At 37.5% G+C, this 23,081-nt stretch overlaps 1 protein-coding gene across 3 annotated transcripts in view; it reads right to left on the bottom strand.

Moving 5' to 3' along the window:
* OXCT1 (3-oxoacid CoA-transferase 1) overlaps nt 1-23,081 on the bottom strand; it is a 139,755-nt gene that overhangs the window by 98,556 nt on the left and 18,118 nt on the right. For 2 of the 3 annotated variants that reach the window (XM_032278854.1, XM_032278857.1), the window contains exons 4-7: nt 16,239-16,374; nt 12,903-13,052; nt 8,715-8,821; nt 6,483-6,543 (exon numbers count right to left, since the gene is read on the bottom strand). In XM_032278854.1, the coding sequence (XP_032134745.1) occupies nt 6,483-6,543; nt 8,715-8,821; nt 12,903-13,052; nt 16,239-16,374 (454 nt within the window). Of the gene's footprint in view, nt 1-6,482; nt 6,544-8,714; nt 8,822-9,621; nt 10,976-12,902; nt 13,053-16,238; nt 16,375-23,081 lie in introns of those variants that run through there. The other variant, XM_032278858.1, reaches the window with a different exon arrangement.

Raw genomic sequence — 23,081 nt, 5'->3', positions numbered from 1 at the left:
TTGCTTAAACCCGGGAGGCGGAGTTTGCAGTGGAGCCGAGATTGTACCACTGCAATCCAGCCTGGGCAACAAGAGCAAAACTCTGTCTCAAAAAAAAAAAAAGTTTAGAGTTTTTATTAGTTTTCTTTTTGCTTTATTTTATGAAATTAGTGTTAAGTTTTCATCAGTTTAAAATAATGGGTTAAAAGACAGTGTTTTCAAGCCTCAGGCTAATATCAAATCAAAAAAATATATACAACAGATACATAAAAAATGAAAAGCAAGAAATTAAAGCACCCCAGAGAAAAATCATCATCACTAAAAGGAAGACAGGAAGGAAGAAGGAAGAAGACCACAAAACAATCAGAAAATAAAACAAAAAAAAAAATCAAAATGGCAGGAATAAATCCCTACTTATCAATAACATTGACTGTAAATGGACTAAACTCTCCAATAAGACACAGTAGCTGAATGGATGAAAAAAATAAGACCCATTGGTCTGCTGCCTACAAGAGACATGTGTCACCTATAAAGATACACACAGACCAAAAATAAAGGGATGGAAAATGATATCCCATGCCAAAGGACACCCACAAAAAAAAAACAGAAGTAGCCATACTTACATCAAGCAAAATAGATTTCAAGACAAAAACTGTAAGAAGAGACAAAGAAGCTCATTATATAATGATAAAGGGGTCAATTTAGCAAGAGGATACAATGATTATAAATATATATGCACCCAACACTGGGGAGCCAGATATATAAAGCAAATATTATTAGAGCTAAAGAGAGATAGACTAAAATACAACAGCTGGAGACTTCCACACCCCATTTTCAGCATTGAACAGATTTCCAAGAAAGAAAAGTCAGAGACATTGGACTAAATCTGTACTATAGAATAAATGAGCCTTATAGAGATCTACAAAACATTTCATCGAACAGGTACTAAGAGGAAAATTTATAAGTGCCATAAAATACTAAGAGGAAAATTTACATCTGTAAGTGCCTACATCAAAAAAGAAAAACAAATAACCTAATGATGCAACTTAAAGAACTAGAAAAAAGCAAATCAAACCCAAAACTAGTAAAAGAAATACAGATCAGAGCAGAAATGAATTTGAAATAAAGAAAATACAAAAGAACAATTAAAATGAAGTTGAGATTTCAAGAAGATAAAATTGACAAACCTTTAGCCAGACTAACAAAGGCAGAGTATTGGTAGTGAAGAACCAAATAAAATCAGAGAAAAAGGGACATTACAACTGGTAAGAAATTCAAAGGATCATTAGTGGCTACTAGGAGCAACTATGTGCCAATAAATTGGAAAATCTAGAAGAAATAAATAAATTTCTAGACACATATAACCTATCAAGATTGAACCAGGAAAAAATTCAAAATCTGAACAGCCATATACCATAATATATATACCTACTATGTACCCACAAAAATTTAAAAATTTTAATAAGATGGCACGTGCCAGGCACTGGCACAGAACACAGAAGATGCAGTTCCCTGAAGGCTGGTTCTTATAAGTCTTAGGATATTACTTTTCAAAATAATTCCCTGTATGTCCATTAAGCTCTAATTCTTATATTAGATAGGTTCACCGATGTTCAATTTATATTGTGCTTCATAAATCACACATGCTACAGTAAATATTTGTGTGCACCAAATATTATGTCATCTAAACAATTCTTTCACAGGCAAACATACCATAATATAAATACAATAAAAATAATTCTATTTATATCATGATAAATATACTTATTTTGACTGAAGGCTGAAGTTAACTAAAATAGTTGAAAGAGCCTTGGGTAAACCTTTGCTGTCTTGTAAACCAGCCCTGGCACAAGTCTGGCAGCACAAAGAAGTCCAAAGCAGTGAGGTTATTTCAGTCACAGGCAGCCTCAGCAGCTTCAGTGGCTGAGTCAGATGACCTTTTCTGACAGCACGTGCATGCCAGGCTGCTTGCAGGAGACAAAGCATCAACAGTCTCCTGAGTGAAGCACTCTCATCCCTCCCCCTAGGTTTTCTATTATAGGCTCCTTCAAAAAAAAAAAAAAAAAAAAAAAAAGTAGAAATAGGCCACTTGTAGAGAAACTTAGATGGTAGGTTATATACACAGAAGACTAGCAGAGGGGCTCATAGGGAGTTGAGAGCTTAACACAATAACAGGATTCCTCCTGAGAAATGGCCAAATTAGTGCCCTTTGGAATACTCAAGAGTCCTTGCTACTCCTTGTCACACACATGGAAGGCAACACCCAAGAGTCATTCCCTGGCAAGTTTTGCACTTAAACTCGTAAAGTTTATCAGGGAAGACTTCACCCACTCACTCAAAGAGAGGAAGGTCCAGAAATAACACTGTCTGGACTGAAAAGAGAAACATTTCTCTGGCAAGTATAGCAATATGTGCAGCCATGTGGACTGTTTTTCCCCAAGTAGCTACCCAGGTCCATAAGAGGGGCAGGAAGACACAGCCAGCATCAACTGTGTCACAACTTTGTGGGGAAGCATGCAAATGGCTGCACATTTTAAGAAATATATGTAATGTTTACATTGGTTTTGTTAAAAGCATATGTAAGTGATCACCTCTATGGTTTTATACAACTTGTAAGTTTGTCTAGAAAAGTGGTCCCCAACTTTTTTGGCACCAGGGACTGGTTTTGTGGAAGACACTTTTTCCACAGATAGGGGTTGGGTGGGGGAATGGTTTCAGGGTGAAACCGTTCCACCTCAGATCATCAGGCGTTAGATTCTCAAAAGGAGCGAGCCACCTAGATCCCTCACATGCACAGTTCATAACAGGGTTCCCGCTCCTGTGAGAATCTGATGCCAGGGCTGATTTAACAGGAGGCAGAATTTAGGCAGTAACACTCACTCACACACCACTCATCTCCTACTATATAGCCCAGTTTCTAACAGACCATGGATCACTACTGGTCCATGGCCAAAGGGTTGGGGACCCTTGATCTAGAGCACATCTAAAAACAAACTTTGCCAAAAAGGACTAGTTTCCCTTTTGCAGAATTGAGAAATAAATAACATCAAGGACAAATTTGATTTTCTTTTAAATTTATGATAAACATACTCATTTACTTCTTGATGTAAAACATTTGCTGTAAATTGTATAATTAAAAAATTATAAACAAAAAGGCAAGAGGTTATGTTTCTTTTCCACCCTGCTTCTAAATCCAAAACAAATTTAAGATGCCTAAGGGAATCATCGTTAGTACTTTAAATACTTATAGTTCTTTCCTCCTTAAAACGAAAATCAAAATTCAAAACACCAGGGAGAAGAAAGGTTGAAAAGGCGCAGCATTGTGGAGTGGGAAGATGCTGGCATGGAGCTTTAGGAAACAAGCTCTAATCCAGATTCTACAACTCAAAAGAAACAAGATGATCTAAGAGTTCTCTATTAAAAAGAAAAAGATGCCTCTGACTATGTTATATAGGGTGTAGTCACACTGTTATAGCTCCCACTGGTTAAGATACTATAGTTCTAGAACAGACATTCAATCACCACGTTTAGAGAAATATGTAAAAAGCATAAAGGTCAAAGAGGCTAGACAGTAGAATGAAAACAGTCCAAGGGAAACACTGAATGAGTGCATGGGCCACTGAACACAGGATGATGCCTTTCTCAAAGACATCTCTAAGGTAGATGGTAATAGAAGAGAAAAAAAAGACTACAATGGAAATAATTGTCAAGGAAGGTTTGGGATAGAAAATAAGTTGGACAGAAAATCTCCTTATTTGCTTGTCTCTGATAGTTAGCATTGGAATGGACTGCCTCTGGAGATTCAATAACTGCTAAGAATTTCAAACACCCATTGATAGATAAGATGGATGCATTACATAACATAATGGAAAAGAACAGACACCCTGGAATCAGTTTCTCTGTGGGTCTATCCTGGTTCCATTTAAGCTGTGTGACATCAGGTATTCACCTTAACCTCTCTATGCCTTAAAGTCATCACCTCTAAAATAAAGATAATTATTATCCTACTTCATAGTACTATCGTGATAATTTAAAATAATGAACATAAGGAATACAGCAGTGACTGACACATCATAAATGCTTGATTAATACTAGCTATCATTATTAGCATTTTGCATGCAGAAGAATATGCAGTTAACAATCTCTGAAGATTCCTCTTAAATGCTGTACTTCAGAGACCAGCTCATAATCATCAATTGCACTATGACCCCCATAAAAGAAAGAAAGATAGAGCTTGAAAAGTCATAGAACCCTAGAGGCAGGTGCAGGTAATGCAGTGCATAGGGCATAGCACAGAACAGGGGGCTGGAGGTCCACGGAACTCAATGGACTCGAAATACAAGTCACAAAGCCAAAATGGAGTTTCATATCAGAAAATGCCCAATATAGGCACTAACCCCAATTCCAAATTATTTTCCACGTTTGTGAGCACAATTCTTACAATTCAGTCTATGGTCAGGTTTCTACTATGTATACTATATGTTTCTACTATGAACAGGTGTCCAGGCTAGGCTTACAAGAATTCTATAGTCCAAAGAGCTGTTTTGCTTATGTTCCTGAACTAGGATAACAGATTTCTTCTTGAGCCTTCTAATCCTGTTTTGTTCAATAAAACTTCCTGTGATGATAATGTTTATTTGTACTGATCAGTATAGTAATCACTAGTCACATGTAGCTTTGCTTGATATGGGACTAGTATAAATGTAAATTCAATTTCTCAGTCTTTTTTTTTTTTGAGACAGGGTATCACTCTATTGCCCAGGCTGGATCACAGTGACACAGTGGATGTCACTGCAGCCTTGACCTCCTGGACTCAGGTGATCCTCACATCTCAGCCCCCAGGTAGCTGGGACGTCAGGCACATGCCACCACATCTGGCTAATTTTTTTTTTTTTTTTGTAGAGACAGTGTTTCACCATGTTGTACAGGCTGATCTCAAATAACTGGCTCAAGCAATCTACCTGCCTCAGCCTTCCAAAGTGCTGGGATAACAGGCCTGAGCCACCATGTAATAATTTTAATTTAATGTGGCTAGTGGCTACCATACTGGAAAGTAGAGAATTTTAGAAGTGGTTGCCCACAGCACTGCATTGAAAGAGACCCTAATGTATGTCTGGGCCTACCAGAAAAACATTCTGTGATCCATCAGAGATGTCTGTTCCGGGACACAGAAGGGCAGTCTTTATTACATGTGCAGGTTCAGTTAAAGGATTTTCTCTCCTTAGGCCAAAAGAGAGCCTCTCTTTCCTAATACCTACAATGAGTCTTCAACACAAGGTTACTTTCTGCTCTTGTAAGAAATGAGATGAACTGAAAAGAGCCAGATTGTAATAGGAAAAAGTTTTAAAGAGAACTTCACCCAAGATAATGCATAATGCCCCTCTGTACTGTGGGAAGAAATACTGGTTTCTGACAGTTTTGCAGAAATACACGAAGTCAATGGGGTGTAAAACTATTATTTTAAGCTACACTGTAGGCCGTTTCTCAGTAATGCCGTTTCTCAGTTGTGTGCCATGGACAGGTAATTAAGATGGATAAATAAATTAAAGACAGATTACGCAGAAAGTATAAGCCACATTATCCATTTTAAATGTAGAAAATATACTAAATGTAGTAAAGCCATTCCAATAAAACCACCATGCCTCAGTTGAAAGTAACATATACCTCAGCACTTTAAAATAGCATACTTCATTTTCCAGGAAAGGTACAGAACTCTAACATGTGATTCTTTCAAAATACACTGTGCTGCCTTCATGAAACAGTATGGTGGCCTTGTATAAATGAATCAAAAGACACCACATACAACACCTGCCATCATGAGAAAAATCAGGAACCTATGTATTTCAATTCCAGATCCCAACAGAGATAAAGTCCTCCCAAGGAAAAACTACCTCAAACTCCCACAAAAATTCGGTCCTAGGTGATCCTCAAAGCCTCAAGTTGAGAATCATTTGAAGTCTTCTTTTAGGTTCAATATGTTACAAGCAAAATGGAAAGGTTTTGGTATAAGCACCTGTTTCTGTCCCAGATCCCTAAGCCTGGGAGGGCTGCAGAATTCCAAAAGGTCAGTGCCTGAATTTGCTCTGAATGGAACCACATCAAAGTAGTTATTTGTGTAACCCTCTTCCCTTAAAGAAGTCACAAAATCTATCACAGTAAGATCACGAACTTCTTCTGACACAGTTACTATTTTCCTGAGATTCTACATACATAAATTCATCTTGGAATTTCACTCAAGGAGATCTATTTCATTTAAGGATCAAAGGACTTTTATAAGCTGGTCCCATTGCTTGATTCACAAAGAGAGCAGCCTTGCTAACAAGAAAGCTGAAGTTACAGCAAAATTTTAACTATTATATATTTAGATGGCATGGTTCCATCTCCAAAACAAAAAATACTGTCATTATTATCCAGAAAACAAACGAACTGTGGTACTTTTTCTTGAACTAATACTAACGTCAAGTTAAATAATTAACACCAAGAATTCAAAAATAACCTCTTACCTCTACCACAGTGGTTTCTGCAGCTTTGCACATTGGCAAGTTGAAATTCCTTGCACTTTTCCTACATCGGGGTGGGGGAGATAAGAAAGCGGGGGAAAAAGACCAAAAATAAGTATCTCTGTCAGTTTTAAGATTTTATAGATTAGGATTTCTATGAACTAAAAATCTAAGAATCTTTCCAAAATGAGTTTATCATATTTTCCATTAATAAAGTTTCATAAATAGCTCATAAATTTTAAAAAATCATAACTATTTTATTTAATGTATATAGTTTTGAACTGGCTTGAGAGAAAGAGAAACTATTTTTCATGTTCAACATATGCACAAAAAGGATATTAATAAATATATCTTATTTGAAGTTAATTTCCTTAATCTTTTAACAAGTATGCTTTGTCCCTATTAGTTAAATATTTCATTCAATAACTTGCTCTCATTAAAACATTAAGAAAGGAAAAGTAGCAAATGCTTCACATGAGAAGGTATAGTAATTACATTCTCTATTGAAGAGAAGAAGCCTATTGCTGAAACTAAATGAAACATTCGTTGGTAATTTGTGAGTCACCTATAAAGATCATTCTGGAGAATCATTTTCTGATGAAGTTTTTGAAAGTACAACACCCACATCAGACCCTGAGGTGTAAAAATTTCTAAGATGCGCCAATTTTGCTGACGGTTTTGCACTCTGATGTTCCTCAATAACAGTAAAAGTTAAAATATATTTTTTGTCTCTGGGAATATAGGTTGCCAGCAGAATTTCTTTGGTAGAGGAAGCAAGTCACAGCTATATTTTACTAGCTCTTTGGGGCCACCAGTATTTCTTTTGCTCAGATTGAAGGATGCATACAGGAATAGGAGCATCCTTGAGAAGGGAGTACGTGTGAACTTTCACAGGTTGCTGGGTTAGATCCCACCAGACATCCAGGCATCAAAAGCTCCAAGGGCAGAATGGTCAGAGGCAAAAAACGTCCCAAGTCCCCCACTTGAATAACCTAGACAGACCTCTCTTCCAGCTGTCCCACTAAATGTGAAGTCAGTCCCAAGGTCACTTGACCATTGGTGATGCAAGCTTTCATTTCACACCAGAACTCCTAAACCACCAGCATAAAATCGGTGCCTAGAATAGCCCTTGTGCAGCCTTTATATACCAGAATCAGGCACTACAGCACAGAATAAACGTAGGAATATTTTCCATAATTCATTTCTGCTTACTAATATACAATTTTGTTAATCTTTTTAAAAAAGCAACTAAGCATTTGTAAATAATACACAAATGTGTCAAATAAAGATAATGTAAAATGTCTTCTGTTATTGCCAAAATTAGCTGTATGTTAAAAAACTGCCTAAATCAAAGAAATCAAAGAGCATTAATATCACATAACTTCTTCAGAAATAAAAAGCAATATGAGGGTATCACTGAGAACTTAATTGTGATTGCACCAAAGCTGCATTTGCTAAAGATTAAAAAGTTGTTAATCGAAAGCAGCAAATGATAATATGAGGAAAAACAATGATTTCTGTAATCATTATAATAGGTAAAGTCTTCAAGATTAAACATTTTGGAAAACTCTTAAGTGTATACTCAAGGGTTTCATAATCCTCAAAAAACTATATAAATCTGTAAGTCCAAGATTAGTATGCTTAGAATAACCAAAAGATTTTAAAATCTATCAGGTCTGTGGCTAACCAGAGAATGAGGATTTAAAGTTCAGTATTATAAAGGTTAATCAATTTTTCAGATAGGACATTTGTAAGCATTTCCTAGGAGACACCAAAAGAACTGAAAAAGGACTAACACTAATGATTATTAGCAGTATCTCTTCAGAATATCAAATTAACTTTGACATTTTAAAACAATACGTGTAAATTACAATATCGACTAAATAAAACTGTGTGACTCATATTTTCTAAGCATGTAAATGGTCTTCGCAACTAAAACATACAGGGAGAAAAACAATTGCGTGTGCCTATATAAAAGGGCATACAGATTCAAATATTTAACAAGCAGTGCAGCATGGATGTCAACCAGTCCAAACAAGTCTCCCACAAGTGGACATACCAGCAGCCCTGCACACACCTATGTATGTGCAATACACATGGGCATGTATGATCTTGGGCAATTTCCAAAATAAATTTTTAAATTGCAAATTCACTCTGATATCCATTTTTGTAATCATAATTTAGAAAAGATAGAGTTGCTGACATGTATGAGTATTTTTAAAACTATCACAATACCTGAAAATCACGTTTCCTGCTCGGTCCGCCTTCCAAGCTTTCACCAAAGCAAAATCCCCTGTAATTGCTTCCTCCAAAATAAAGTGCTGACCATTGAACTCCCTCACCTGCAGGAGAGGGAGAAGGCATCGTCAGGTATTTGCACAGGTCTTGATTGTGATAGAGACACTCTGATAGAGGTAGATAACAAGGATACAAGTCTAGTGAGGGAAAACTTCTCAGAGGGAAAAATATCTCAGAGACTTCAAGGATAAGCAGTGTTAGGCAAGCAGGACTTAGTCAAAGTAGTCGAAGGGGAGCTAAGAAAACAGACAAGCAAAGAATCAGCAACAAGAGAAAACTTGTGCATTTGAGGAAATGAAAGTTCTGTAAGCCCGAGGGATAGACTATTTTCATTTTACTATTTTGTGTGTACAGTTTATATAATCAATATGAAAAATAATCCCTCTTTCCTTCTCCCCTGGAAAAAAATAGTTTGCATAAAATGGCCTATGTATTGTTTTTGTACATAAAACAGTTACAAAACTCTATCGTTCAGCTATCTTCATTAACCTATAATCAACTGTTAAGATTTTAAATGGGATTCACAGAATCAGTAAATTTGGAGAAAACCAACACGCTGTATCTTACCACCCATAAGCATAGTATATGTCTCCATTTAACGAGGTTTTCTTTGACTTCCTTCAATAGTTTTATCGTTTTCTCCATACAAGCTTTGTATATTTTTCTTAGGTTTATTTATAGGTACTTAGTGGTTTCTGTTGCTACTTTGAATGTTAAATTTGCTCCTACCTACTCTTCTGACATTACTGGTCTAAGGGAATGCTATTGATTTTTATTTATGTTTATTGCCTTTTAATTATACTACAAATTTTGGGGGGAAGAACATAAAGCAAAACTGTTTTGCCATCACGTTCTTTGATTCTTGAGGGTTTAACTCTGGAAATTAAAACAAACATCCATTGCCACACTCCATCACTGCACAAGATGGAGCCATATGAATGCAGAACTCCATTCTCATCCCTACTGCACCCCCTAGTGGAAAAACAGACAAGTGCGTTTTACAGAAAGTTGCTATAGAAAGTTTCAGTACATTTACTTCAACTATGGTTTGAAACAAATCCTTTCTTAAATAAAAGCTACTTTAAAGATATTATCCAAGTTTCTTGCTAGAAAAAAGACTAATGAACTTAGGGAATAATTGATTAATGAGGATCTTATTATTATGAACTCAGATAAATTATATGAAAGATATTTCTGAGCCACATACCAATACAGTTACTTTTTAATGGCTTCTGTATTTTAAAAATCATTGTAAATACCAACGATGATAGTTGAGTATTTTACATAAAGATCTAGAAAACTGAAGTAAATATATGCAAATGCAAGGCAGAATCAATAAATAGGCTTCTTTTATATTGCAGTTACATGATTTCCTGATGTGTCTACACACCAGCTATTACTGTTAGTTTTACTAAAACTTTAAAAATGTGGAAGGAGTTGGTTTTGTCAAACCAGCTATTACATTCACTTGAAAGAATTGTGCATTTCATAGTCACCGCTTCCTCACTTTTTTGTTCTTTCTTGAATCTAATGAGATTTTCATCCCCTCCATTCCAGAAAAGAATAATCCTTAAGGTTGCCAGTGACCTCTGTTTTTGCAAATCCAACGTCAATTTCCAGGCCCTGTATTACCTATCTCTTCACACTCAGTTGATCATTCCCTTTTCTTTTTAAAATTTCCCTTATCTTTCCAATCGCCATATGTACCTGGGTTTCTCTTTCACTATACTAGTCACTCTTTCCCATTTCTCTTTGCTGCTCCTTCTCTTCCCAATCTCTAAATGTCAAAGAAGTGGTCTGTATCTACACTCAGCCCCCAGACACTCACCTAGTATATAGATTTAAATGTTATATTTAAAGTCCAAAGTCTCCATCCTGACTCTAAACTCTCCCCTGACCTGAAGTCTACTAAGCACCTCCTCTTGGAGTCTAATGGACAGCTCAAATGCACCATGTTCCATACAGAGCTCTTTGATTAGCCTTGTGCTTCATCCATTTTGCTTCACTCATCTTATGCACTATGCTTGATTCCTCTTACACCCCTTACCCATCCACCAGCAAATCCTGTTGGCTCTACCATCAACATTACCCCAATTCTAACCACTTATCTCAAACTCCACTGTTACCACCTTGGTCTAGCCACCTTCCATTCCCGCCTAAATTAACACAATAGCCTCCTAACCCCTCTTTCCCTGCTTCTGCTCTTGGCTTCAAAGAAATAAATAAGTAAATAAAAATAAAAAATAAAAACACCAGCCAACAGATCTTTACAAAAGACAACTCAAATTACATCACTCTCGTCCGTTCTAAACTCCATGGCCTTCCCACTATGTTCAGTAAAATCCAAACTTTGCATGAATTTGGCTGTTGCCTCTCTTCATTCTCCATCCCTATCACTCTCTGCCTTATGTGCTGTTCCAGCCTTACCACCTCCTGCTTCCGAAACATGGCAAGTCTGTAGCTATCTCAGCACCTTGTACTTACTCTTCCTTCTGAATAGAGCACGAACCCTCTCATCTCCACTTGCCTCTTTCTCCTACCTTATTCAGGTCTCTACCAAGTATCATCTCCCTTAAGAAGCTCTCCCTGGCCACCAATCTGGAATATACCAGTTTCCTGGCCAATGATAATTCTCTTTGCCCTTAACCTACTTGATTTGTCTTCATAGTACTTCTACTATAGACATTATGTATTTATTCATTCACTGTCAATCCCTCCACTAGTAGGAGGACTTGATCTATAGATCATTTTACCACAGCGCTTAGACCAGGGACTGGCAAAGAGTAAGACTTCAATAAATATCATTAATTTGGAATTAACTTACTTCTTCCTACTATAAGTAAAAAAATTAAAAAGTGCTAAGAATTAACAAAGTATCTGTCATATTCCTAGGGAATTCAGACAAATTACAAAACAACTAATTTGAGGCACCTGACTCCAGGCATAAGTGAACCCAAGAAATATTCTAGTCTCATATTTTCCCGAGGTAAATTAATTCTACAACTTCTAGCAAGCTATCAAAGTATTTATTGCAAGGTTTTTGAGAACCTTTATGACATACTACTACAATTCATTTTATTAATTTAGCTCCTGTCTTTCACTTTGTCAAAAAGCCTTTTTAACTTAGTTAGGCAGTAAAGGAAAAAGGTAACATAAGAAACACATTAATAAAAGCTTTGAATCCACATAGATCACTCTTAACAGAAAGACAAAGCTCTAGATGGAAGATGTGGTGGGAGACCAACACTGAGTAGCAAAGGACGTGTTCAATGACCTCCCATCTTCCTCAAAACGAGAGGGGCAGAGTCAGCAACCCCATGTGCAGAAAAGTGATCAGAGATCCCTTGATAGTATTACTATGTTCACTTCCCCAGAGATACGTGCTGCATTTCTGCAACCTGTGTTAACTCTCTTGGGCCATCTGGAAAAGAGAATGGAAAGATACTTAAAAATACCGTAATGAAATACTGGCCAGTATAATTTTTGAAATGATCTCAAATCTGAGCATCTCAAATACCTTTATCTGAAGGTCTACTCTTCTATATGTTAAGTGATGTTGCCTATGATAAATGTACCCCATCCTACTCAGCACTTTAAACAGAAGTAGGTTATTTCATGAAAAGCTCAAATGTGTTCAAGATACAAAACAAAAAGTGATTCTATGAATTCTCCATTCTATCATAGCAGTTCCTTTTCAAGGTTTCAGACAAACATATTATTTCCTTGTTTTTTTTTCTTCCTACAGTCACTTCAGGAAGGGCCAGGGCACAAAGAGTTTGCTAGCATGCATATCACAACTACTCTATTTTCCATAGAAGCATAATCAGCAATTGTAAGAGTTTCTCAATTTATAAAAACCTACCACAAATCAGTTCAAATAACTAACCTTATCTAGTACATCACATGTGGATTACAGCTTTTTTTCCTGATTTATTCGAGTTTCTCTATGTGATTTAAATGCTAGTGGATGTCTAGATTTATCTAGAAATTTCGCCTATTAATGAAAAGGAATGAGTGTTTTTTCTTACACAGAGGTGATTTTACACTTATTTGCACAATGAGTTCGCTCAGAATCCCACACGGAAAGAAAGATTCCGGTGTTATCTGGATAGGAGTGTTTCTTACCTCTCTTGGCTTACTGGCAATGGCAACACTGCCATCTTTGTTGTACTTGATGGGCGATCCTCCTTCTTGTACCAAGGTCCCATACCCTGTGGGGGTATAAAATGCAGGAACTCCAGCCCCACCTGCACGGATCCTCTCTGCAAGTGTGCCCTACAAGTGAGCAAACAACACCCTATAAGTTCACTAAGCCCACTTCTATATGTGGACACAGTCTATGTCTAAATGTTTAGATATAGTTCCTACTCTAAGTGTAAAAAGTAGGTAGCATTGTATATTAGCATAAGTATTTCACTAATATTGTATGCTAGAAGATAAATTTTAAGAAGTTACTGCCCCTCTAGATCTATTCTAAATCCACATTCAAAATGTAACTGCTTATTTGTATACTCATGCTTTCAGCTTCCGTATCTCCCAATGATCTCTTGACATATTATAAATGTGTCTATTTTTGATATTATAAGTCAATTTTAAAATCTGAATTATGAAACCTTAGTTATACACATTCAGTAACATAATTAAATTTCGTTTTATTTCATGTTCTGTATAGTTAGGGCCTAAATTTTATTCAAGTTAATAATGTAAAATGTTTAAACTTTAGAGCTTACTTTAATCCATTTTCATAAATATTTTTATCTACAAATTATCTAAGAAAAAAAACAAAGTTCAGTGAAAAATACAGCATACTGGTAAGTTGGTTTTTAAAAACCAAGAGTACATCAAATTGTTTCAGGGCAGAAATAGCTGTAAGCAAAATTTCTTTGTATGTTCTTTTGTTCATTGTCTTTCTCATGGGTGACTCTTCTTCCTAGGTACAGTGATTTCAAGACTAGTTTCCCTAGCTTTCTCACCCTCAACTGATTTTCTACCCAGGTTTCCCCTAAGGAATCAACTCTGGCCCTGAACCTTGACGCCCTTCCTAACACTGAAGCCTACTGTTACAGTCTTCTTACATCACAGTCTTACTAGAAAACGGACTGGCTAGTCAGTAGTTAAAAATTAGGGCTGGACACCGTAGCTCATGCCTGTAAATCCCAGTGCTTTGGGAGGTGAAGGGTCACTTGAGGCCAGGATTTGAGACCAGCCTAGGGAACATAATGAGACCTGTCTCTTTAAGAAAACAAAGAATTGGCTCATGGTATTAATAATGGTGTGTTCAAATTGTCCCAACTTGAAAACTATTTTCTACTTTAACCAGACTCTAAGTTTTCAACTTAAAGAAGAAACTAACAGTTGGGACTTGAGACACTGAGTCATTCAAGTAGGTGGAATATTCTGGGGAAAGTGAGACTTGGGATATAACCGAAAATCTTCCAGATAACTGACTATCTAGCCAATGGAAAGAGATGACTCTACCTTGTATTGTGAAGTTAGTAACATTCACGAAAAATTAAATCATCAAAATTACCATACCACCACCCCCTGCCTTAAAATATTTTTTATATCTACCCTTCCTGAATACTCTCCTTCTGTCATACCAGTTAAGGGCCTGAAAGTAGGCTATTTCTGCAGATAGGCCTTCTGTAGGTACCACCAGCTCCTTATCCTCACCACCAAAGAACTCTGCTCCCCCTGGCCTTCAGACTGCAAAATAAGCTGCCAGAGCCAGTGTTTACTAATGGGCCACTAAGTTGAAGAGGGAGACACTGACCTCCCTTAGCCTAAGAAGAAAACTGTAAAAAAAAAAAAAAAAAATTAACGACATACATACCTTCTGACAAAATAAGAAGTAATGTAAAAGATACCAAGGATAATCAAAAGGTTAATTTTCAATAGCTCCAAAACCCAAAGAATACTGTAACTCAACCTACAATGTGAAAAACTGCTATGAACTGAACTGTGTTCTCCCCAAATTCCTATGTTGAACTCCTAGTCACCAATGTGACTGTATTGAATTAGGGCCTATAAGGAGGTCATCAAGGTTGAAGGAAGTTGAGAAGGTAGGGCCCTGATCTGGTATGACTGACTAGTCCTTCTACGAGAAGAAACGCCCAAAGAATGAGCATGCATGCTCTCTGCCATGAAGAACAGTGAGAAGTCGGCCATCTGCAAGCCAAGGAGAGAGACGTCACCAGGACCTGAATTGGCGGCCAGCACCTTGATCTTGGACTTCCAAGCCTTCAGAACTGTGAGAAACTTTTCTTTAAGCCACCAATCTGCAATATATTGTTATAGCAGCCTGAGTAGACTAAGACATCTTTGGTTTTTTGTTTTTGTTTTTTCAAAAAACTGAGAAAACTGAATAAATACCAAACCCAGTGCAATGCTATGGTATATATAGGTAACAGTGCTATAGAGTGACAAGGTGTGACTGCAAAACGTGAGCCTCAGAACAGTTCCCTATGCGTGCTTTCCAGACAGACATACCATGATTTAATTACTAATTTTGCAAATCTATTATATTATGTTATTACTTGGCAAATTCAGTGGCAATATTTTCTGTTGACTAAAATAAAGTGGAATGGCTTGGTTCAAGAGCTGAGAGCAGAGCATGTCAAAAATGAAAGAAGAGAAAACTGTAGATCTTTGTTATACTTAAAGGCTTCAAAAAGTTTTCCTTTCTTTATGAATAACTCCAATTAGTTAAGAGATGATAAAGAAAATGAGTGAAAAATTGCTAGATTAATTTAGTAACTGCTTGCTTTGTAGTAACATCTGTTCCCTGGAAATCTAGGTTCTGATCCCAGCACTTACTCATTTGTAGTAGATGCACCTTCCATTGGCTTCACTCTGATGTGTCTAAGCAAGACCAGATCACTCATGAATTCTAATTCTAAAATTCATAGAAATTGACAGGGCACAGTGACTCATACCTGTGATGTCAAGGCAGGCAGATCATTTGAAGTCAGGAGTTCAAGACTAGGCTGGCCAACATGGTGAAACCCTGTCTCTACTAAAACTACAGAAAACAAAAGTAGCTGGGAATGGTGGCATATAGCTATAATCTCAGCTTCTTGGGAGGCCAAGGCAGGAGAATTGCTTGGACCCAGGAGGTGGAGGTTGCAGTGAGCCAAGATCACACCACTGCACTCCACACTGGGTGACAGAATGAGAAATCCTTTTGCATGCTTCTGGCATGATACACGTTACAGTGCCAAACTTAAAAATCTTATCTTGCAGCCTGGATATCTTTATTAGAAATAGCTCCTTTTTCAGTAGACAGTGGAAGAAAATATTAATTATCTAGCAATCAACAGGTGTAACTTAGAAACAAAATTCCTTGCTTTGGCAAAGTAGTATTCCCTCTGCCTTAGCTCTCGTGCACAAAGAAATTTGTAGGGAGAAAAAAGGAATTTTAAAAATAAGTTAGGATTATAAAAGAAAAGCAAACCTTCTCACCTGTGGTGTCAGCTCCACTTCTAATTCACCAGATAAGTATTGTCGTTCAAATTCTGCATTTTCTCCCACATATGAAGAAACCATGCGTTTTATCTGCTTGGACCGAAGCAAAAGGCCCAAACCAAAGTTATCAACCCTAGAAAGAAAATGAGGGGAGTTTGTACCAAAGAGCATCTGCTTTTTAAAAGAGATAAAACTTTGTTCATTAAAAAAAATATATCCTGTCTGATAAGCATTTAATCCACATTCTCAGTCTCCCATAACAACAAAAATTTTGCAAGGTGGCTATCCGTTTATTTTATAGTTGAAGAAACTAAAACTCAAGAAGTTTAAGTGATTTGGGGTGGGGAGTTGGGGAGCACACAGACCAAGATCTTGGGCAGTAAGGAACAGACAGCCAATATTCACACCCATGTCAACCCTACAGTTTTACCCCACACCTTTTGTTATTTTCACTGCTGCAGAGTGATTCTGAGTTAGAAGATAAGCAAAGAGATGAATTGGTTCTTGTCCTATGCTTTGAAGGAATACATAAATGCAGTGGCAATATACTGACCCAAAGGGAAGATTTGGATGGAGAAACTCTTTGTCTTCTAAAAAGGAGAGAGGGGCATTCTGATATTTAAAAGAGAGATTAAAATACTCATTGAAATGTGAACCCAAATTATAAACAGCTATGAACATTTTCCCTATATCATAAATGTTGTAAATCTTCAAGAAGATTTACACATTTAAAAAATATAAAAAAAAAAAAAAAAAACAGAAAATTAATCACAAGCCAGAGTATATGTGCCAACAATAATACTGTGTCTGTTAAATTATATATACTATACTATCATTTAATATCTTTAATATTTTAAAGATGGAGCTCAATTTATTCTTAGAAACGGTATACACAGTCTTGACTATTTTTTCATTGGGTGAAGATCTCCAGCTTTATGCCTTTCTTAATTTCTGTTATTTTTCAAAGCAAAATATGCCTAGAATTTCAAGCCAAGTCAATGTAACCAGACAGATAACTGAATGAATTATTTTCCCATTCAGTCACCTTAAAAACTGAAGATCATCTTCCATTCAAGAGTCAGAAATATTTTAACCAACTAGAGAAATAAAACATTTACAAGAATACTTGACCTTAAGCTTTTTTAAATGGCAAAATATTTTTCAATGGCACAATATTTTAATGATGAAATACTTTTTAATGGTGAAATATTTTAATGGTGAAGTATCTTTTAATGTTGAAATATTTTTGAATGGTGAAGTTTTTTTAATGGTGAAATATTTTTAATAGCAAAACACATGGCAAAAAGCATGATGAGCCATCACCACAAACATGAAGGGATGACTTAAAAAAAAAGAAAATACCAAGCCTCAACGAAGATATGAAACGATCAGAACTCTCACATGTGCCAAGGGGAATGTAAACTGAAACATCCACTTTGGAAAACCTGTTAGTATCTACTAATGCTGAATATATCTGTATGCTATGGGTCAGCAATTACATTCTGGGTCTATAACCAACAGGAAATGCATACTTAGTTCACTACAAGACATGAACAAGAAAATCCATAGCAGCACTGTTCATTAGGCCAAAATTGGATCCTCCCAAATGTCAGCAGAATAGATAATTTTAGCACACTAGACAATGAAATGGGGTATAGCAGTGAGAATATAACCATTAGCAAAAATGGTTGAATCTCACAGAACAATGTTGAGCTAAAGCCAGACACAAGAGTACATACTGAAATATTCCTTTAATATTATGTTCAAAATCAGACAAAACAAATCTATAAGGATCAAAAGTGAGGCCAATGATTAATACTGGTAGTGGGAGAAGAGCATAGTGACTGCAAGAAGGAGGAAGAGCTTCCTGGGGTACTGGTCATGTTTCATTTATCTATCTGGGCATTGATTAGATAGGTGTGCAGCTTGTAAAACTCCATCAAACTGTATTTATTAGATGCTCACTTTTCTATATTACTCCATACTAGTCTTCAATAAAGCCTTTTGAGATAGAAATGTAGTGACAAGGACCAGAGTGCTAGAAATGGAAGTCTTTATTTACAATCTCTTCCTCCTAATTCTTTTAGTGCTCTGATGGTTCCTTCCCTACAGAGCTTGTGTCATCTACACAGTACATTCATCTAAGACTCCCTTACTGAATGCTTATTCTACCCGTGTCAGGCTCTGAGGCTACAACCATAAATAAGCCCTGGTCCTCAGCAGCTTTGAAGCTGAGAAAATAAACACGTAACCTATAATTACAACAGAAGGAGAGACATGCTAAGGGAATTATGCACTAAGTATGATAACACTGAAGATGGAGAACCCAACTGTTGAGAAAGAGAGCAGAAAAAGTCTTACAGGAGGTGGCACTTGAACAGACATAAGAAAAAAGAGAACAGTTTGAGAGCAGACTGTGAGGTAGAGGTGTGGAGAGAAACAGGCAGATGGACAGCTTTGCAAAGATACACTCAGGAAACTACATGTTGAGTGCACCTGGAATATGGACTGAGAGCAACAGCATGCAGGAGGGGCAGGAGGCAGGGCCGGTTGTGATCAGCCCTATGGGATTTCACCTTGAAGAATAGGAAGGCCCTGTAAAAAGTTTTAAGTGGAAAAGTAACAATATGATTAGTTGGAAAGGTTGAAAGATGAAAGGCAGGGAGATCAGTGAAGAGGCTCAAAATAGCCCAAACAAGCAATGATGAGAGTCTGAACTAAAGCAGTGGGAATGGGAATGGAGAAGGGAGAAACCAAGAGGGTCTTAGGAGGGAATAATTCATAAGACTTATTGTCCATCCTGATGTAGCTGCAGACCCACTCCAGAATTTTGGCTTTGGTGATGGAATATAAAAAAAAGTTGGTTGGGGAAAATTAAGGAGCACTAGTGACACCCACTTATTTGATCTGGAGAGGTGTTAAATATCTGACAAATCACTGACAGGTCTCCCTATACCACCTTTTCTCCCAACTTCATTCCACTCTTCACCCTCACTCCTCACACCCACAAGCGACCAATCCAGCTCAGCTGATTCCTTCCCAATTCTCAGAATTTTATTTCCAAGCCTCTTTCCTCCCCCAGGCACTCCTGACACAACAAACACCTCAGAGTGTCCAGGTAACAGGCAACTGTGAACCTCCTACTCAACTTGTTTTGCAGCCCTAGACTCCAAATGCTGAATCTGATAAGATTTCCCATCTACCATGGATATAAAAGAAATAGCTGCATGACTTATTCTCACTTGATTCAAAAGAAAACTAATGTCTAAGTAACCTAAGTATTTTCAAGAGTGTACTTTTGAGCTAGAATTCCCTGCAAGTTATAAATATGTGTGTCCACTAGAGGTCACAAGATGCCTAAGGATTCTGTTGTTCTAGGGCTGTCTCCCCATTACTCTCAACACATACAATGCCTTCTGAGTTTTTAATTTACTCCTAATAACTGGCTAGGTCCCCACAATTCTATTCCCGCAAATTCAACTCCACTGCAGAGCCATGTAGATGTCTGGAAGAAGAGTTTGAGAAGAAGGAAGGCCAGCGCAAAGGCAGGAGGTGGCATGTGTGGGTATGTTGGAGGGATGCTGAGGCCAGGAAAGGAAGAGAAGTAAGCAAAAAAAAGACCGGGTAGAGTGCCGTTGGGGACATCAAAGAGCATCTGATCACATGGTACCTTGCAGGCTACTCTGGAGACCTTTGATTTTACTCTGAAAAATCCCTTTGATTGGGTTCAGCCACTCTGACTAGGTTCCCCCAATGGGAGGCACCATCAGGAGGATGGGGTGAGGGGAAAAGATTGGTATTTATATTCCTCTGGCTCCCTCCCTGAGTAGTTACAGCCCACTGGATAACTCCCTCCATAAAGCTTTCTTCCAGGTCCTGGTAACAGCTCCCTCCCCTCACTCCTTCAGACCTGGGGCTGGTTACTGTCTCCATTACAAACTCCAGGGTTCTTTATTACTCCTGTTTTCCCTCAGCCGTGACTATTCCATTGAGAAGGCTCCCTTTGGTAAACTCCTCAACTACTCAGGAAATTCAATTACGTTTGATATCCTCTAGAGCCCAGACTAATAGAGTCGTAATGAAATAACACATGAAGGTGGATATGGTCCATTTTGCTTTCTGTAGTTTTAAATATCTGAAACTCCTGCAGGCCCTACTAAAGCCAGAATATAGGTGGTCACTTATTGATGTGTGAATTTTTCTAACTACTCTCTTCTAGATCTCTTTGGCTTTTCAATCCATTACATATTTTAACTTGGTTCTATTTGGAGATTACTTCTTTTTATTCATTATTTTAGCTCTGGGAATCATTGTTTATTATGGGTTTTGCTTTGTTTCTGGACTAGCAACCTAGCATAGCAATCAAGCAGTATAGAGGATGCTACTCCCAGGCCACCATCGTACCAGTTCTTTTGAGTCTTGCAAATGCTGTCAGATAGCTTACAATAAGTGTGTTTCTTGCCACATATACAGCTCAAATTTGGCAAGTGTATATCTCACCCATTATCAGACACTGATGATAAAAAATGAGTAAGACATGTCCCTTACCTAAAAAGGCTTACAAGATAAAGAAAAAAGATAGATGCGATTTTTTGCAAATGAGGAACATATCATTTCTAATAGAGACATTATATTAAAGCATCTCACAGCTCTTTAATGCTAAAGACAATGCTGATAAGACTTTCAAACACATTAGATTGCTTTCCTTTAGTAGCCAACATTTTTTTTTTTTTTTTGAGACGTAGTTTCACTCATGTTACCCAGGCTGGAGTGCAATGGCGCGATCTCAGCTCACCGCAACCTCCGCCTCCTGGGTTCAGGCAATTCTCCTGCCTCAGCCTCCTAAGTAGCTGGGATTACAGGCACGCACCGCCATGCCCAGCTAATTTTTTGTATTTTTAGTAGAGACGGGGTTTCACCATGTTGACCAGGATGGTCTCGATCTCTTGACCTTGTGATCCACCCGCCTCGGCCTCCCAAAGTGCTGGGATTACAGGCTTGAGCCACCGCGCCTGGCAGTAGCCAACATTTTTTAGCATACTAAAGAGAGATTGATCTTTTTCCTGCATCACAACAAACCCGGGTTTCAAACATTTTGGTGATTAGAAAAAGTCTGAGGCCAGGCCGGGTGCGGTGGCTCAAGCCTGTAATCCCAGCACTTTGGGAGGCTGAGGCGGGTGGATCACGAGGTCAAGAGATCGAGACCATCCTGGTCAACATGGTGAAACCCCGTCTCTACTAAAAATACAAAAAATTAGCTGGGCATGGTGGTGCGTGCCTGTAATCCCAGCTACTCAGGAGGCTGAGGCAGGAGAATTGTCTGAACCCAGGAGGCGGAGGTTGCGGTGAGCCGAGATCACGCCATTGCACTCCAGCCTGGGTAACATGAGTGAAACTCCGTCTCGGGGAAAAAAAAAAAAAAGTCTGAGGCCAAGAATTCATTAATGAGACACATTATTGTAAAGCAAAAAGATACTGTATAGGAGACAATGATCTGCAAATATTTTCATGTTCTGAATCTGAAATTTAATTTGCTGATTTTCTGAAATCTCATTAATTGGCAATTCTTATCAGGATAAGATAAATAAAAATAAAGTTGTAATCACTTATCAAGTTGTATTTCTTTGTTTGCTTTTCATTTTATATATACTTAAATCTGGATTAGATAATCACATTTAATATATCAAGAGTATCAAAAGAAAACGCTGCCTTTAAATATAAGGCTAATTTATGACATATAGTAACTCCCCCGCCACAATCTGCAGTTTTACCTTCTGTAGTTTCAATTACCCAGTCAACTGCAGTCCACAAATATTAAATAGAAAATTCCGGAAATATAAAATTCATGAGTTTTAAGTTATGCACCATTCTGAGTAACGTGATAAACTCCCACCATCCCACTCCATCCTGCCCAGGATGTGAATCTTCCCTTTGACTAGCATGTCTACACTGCATATACTATTCTCCTGTTAATCACTCAGTAGCTGTGATGGTGATCACATAGACTGTTGCAGTATTTGCTGTTCTTGTGTTGAAGTAGCCCTCATTTACTTAATAATGGCCCCACAGCACAAGAGTAGTGGCGTTGGCAACTTGGATATGCCAAAAAAGAAGCTGTAAAATGCTTCCTTTAAGTGAAAGGGTAAAGGTTAAACTTCAAGAAAAATTGTATGCTGTGGTTGCTAAGATCTAAGTAAGAATAAATCTTTTATCCATGAAATTTCAAAGAAAGAGAAAAATATGTGCTAGTTTTGCTGTCATACCTCAAACTGCAAAAGTTATAGCCACAGAGCATAATAGAAACTTAGTTAAGATGGAAAGTACATTAAATTTGTGAGTGGAAGAGAAACAGAAATGTGTTCCAATTGACAGCAATTGGGTGGAGTATTAGCCATGATTTCAGAACATACCCCCTTCAAATAAGGGAGGACTACTATAATTAAATGTGACAAATGAAATATTTCATGAGCTGAGCACAGAAATTCAAGTATACATCCCAGGAACTGGTTAGCCCTTCCCAGACAAAATAACTAAATCCCGGGGAATGCTCATAATCAGCTCGTGGCCTATATCTGACTGTTAACTCCTTCAGAGCTGCAGCTTCCTCAGCAAGGAACAAGGGCACAGCAAAGAGGTCACTGCCTTTATCTCGAGATTCAAAGTCATTGGTGCATGTTATAGTGAACCCCAAGTTTCTCTTCAAAGAATCAGCATGTCAGTATGTTCAGCTCTCTTATTCTTTAAATCTTTATTTTAAAGCTTAAATTCCTTTAAAATAGAGATTTAAGGAATAAGAGAGCTGAACATACTGACATACTGATTAATTCCAGTAAACAACCT

Source organism: Sapajus apella, unplaced genomic scaffold, assembly GCF_009761245.1.
Source record: "Sapajus apella isolate SASKATOON/1434 unplaced genomic scaffold, GSC_monkey_1.0 scaffold11, whole genome shotgun sequence".
Lineage (NCBI taxonomy): Eukaryota > Metazoa > Chordata > Mammalia > Primates > Cebidae > Sapajus > Sapajus apella.
This window is presented reverse-complemented; position numbering and strand designations above follow the sequence as displayed.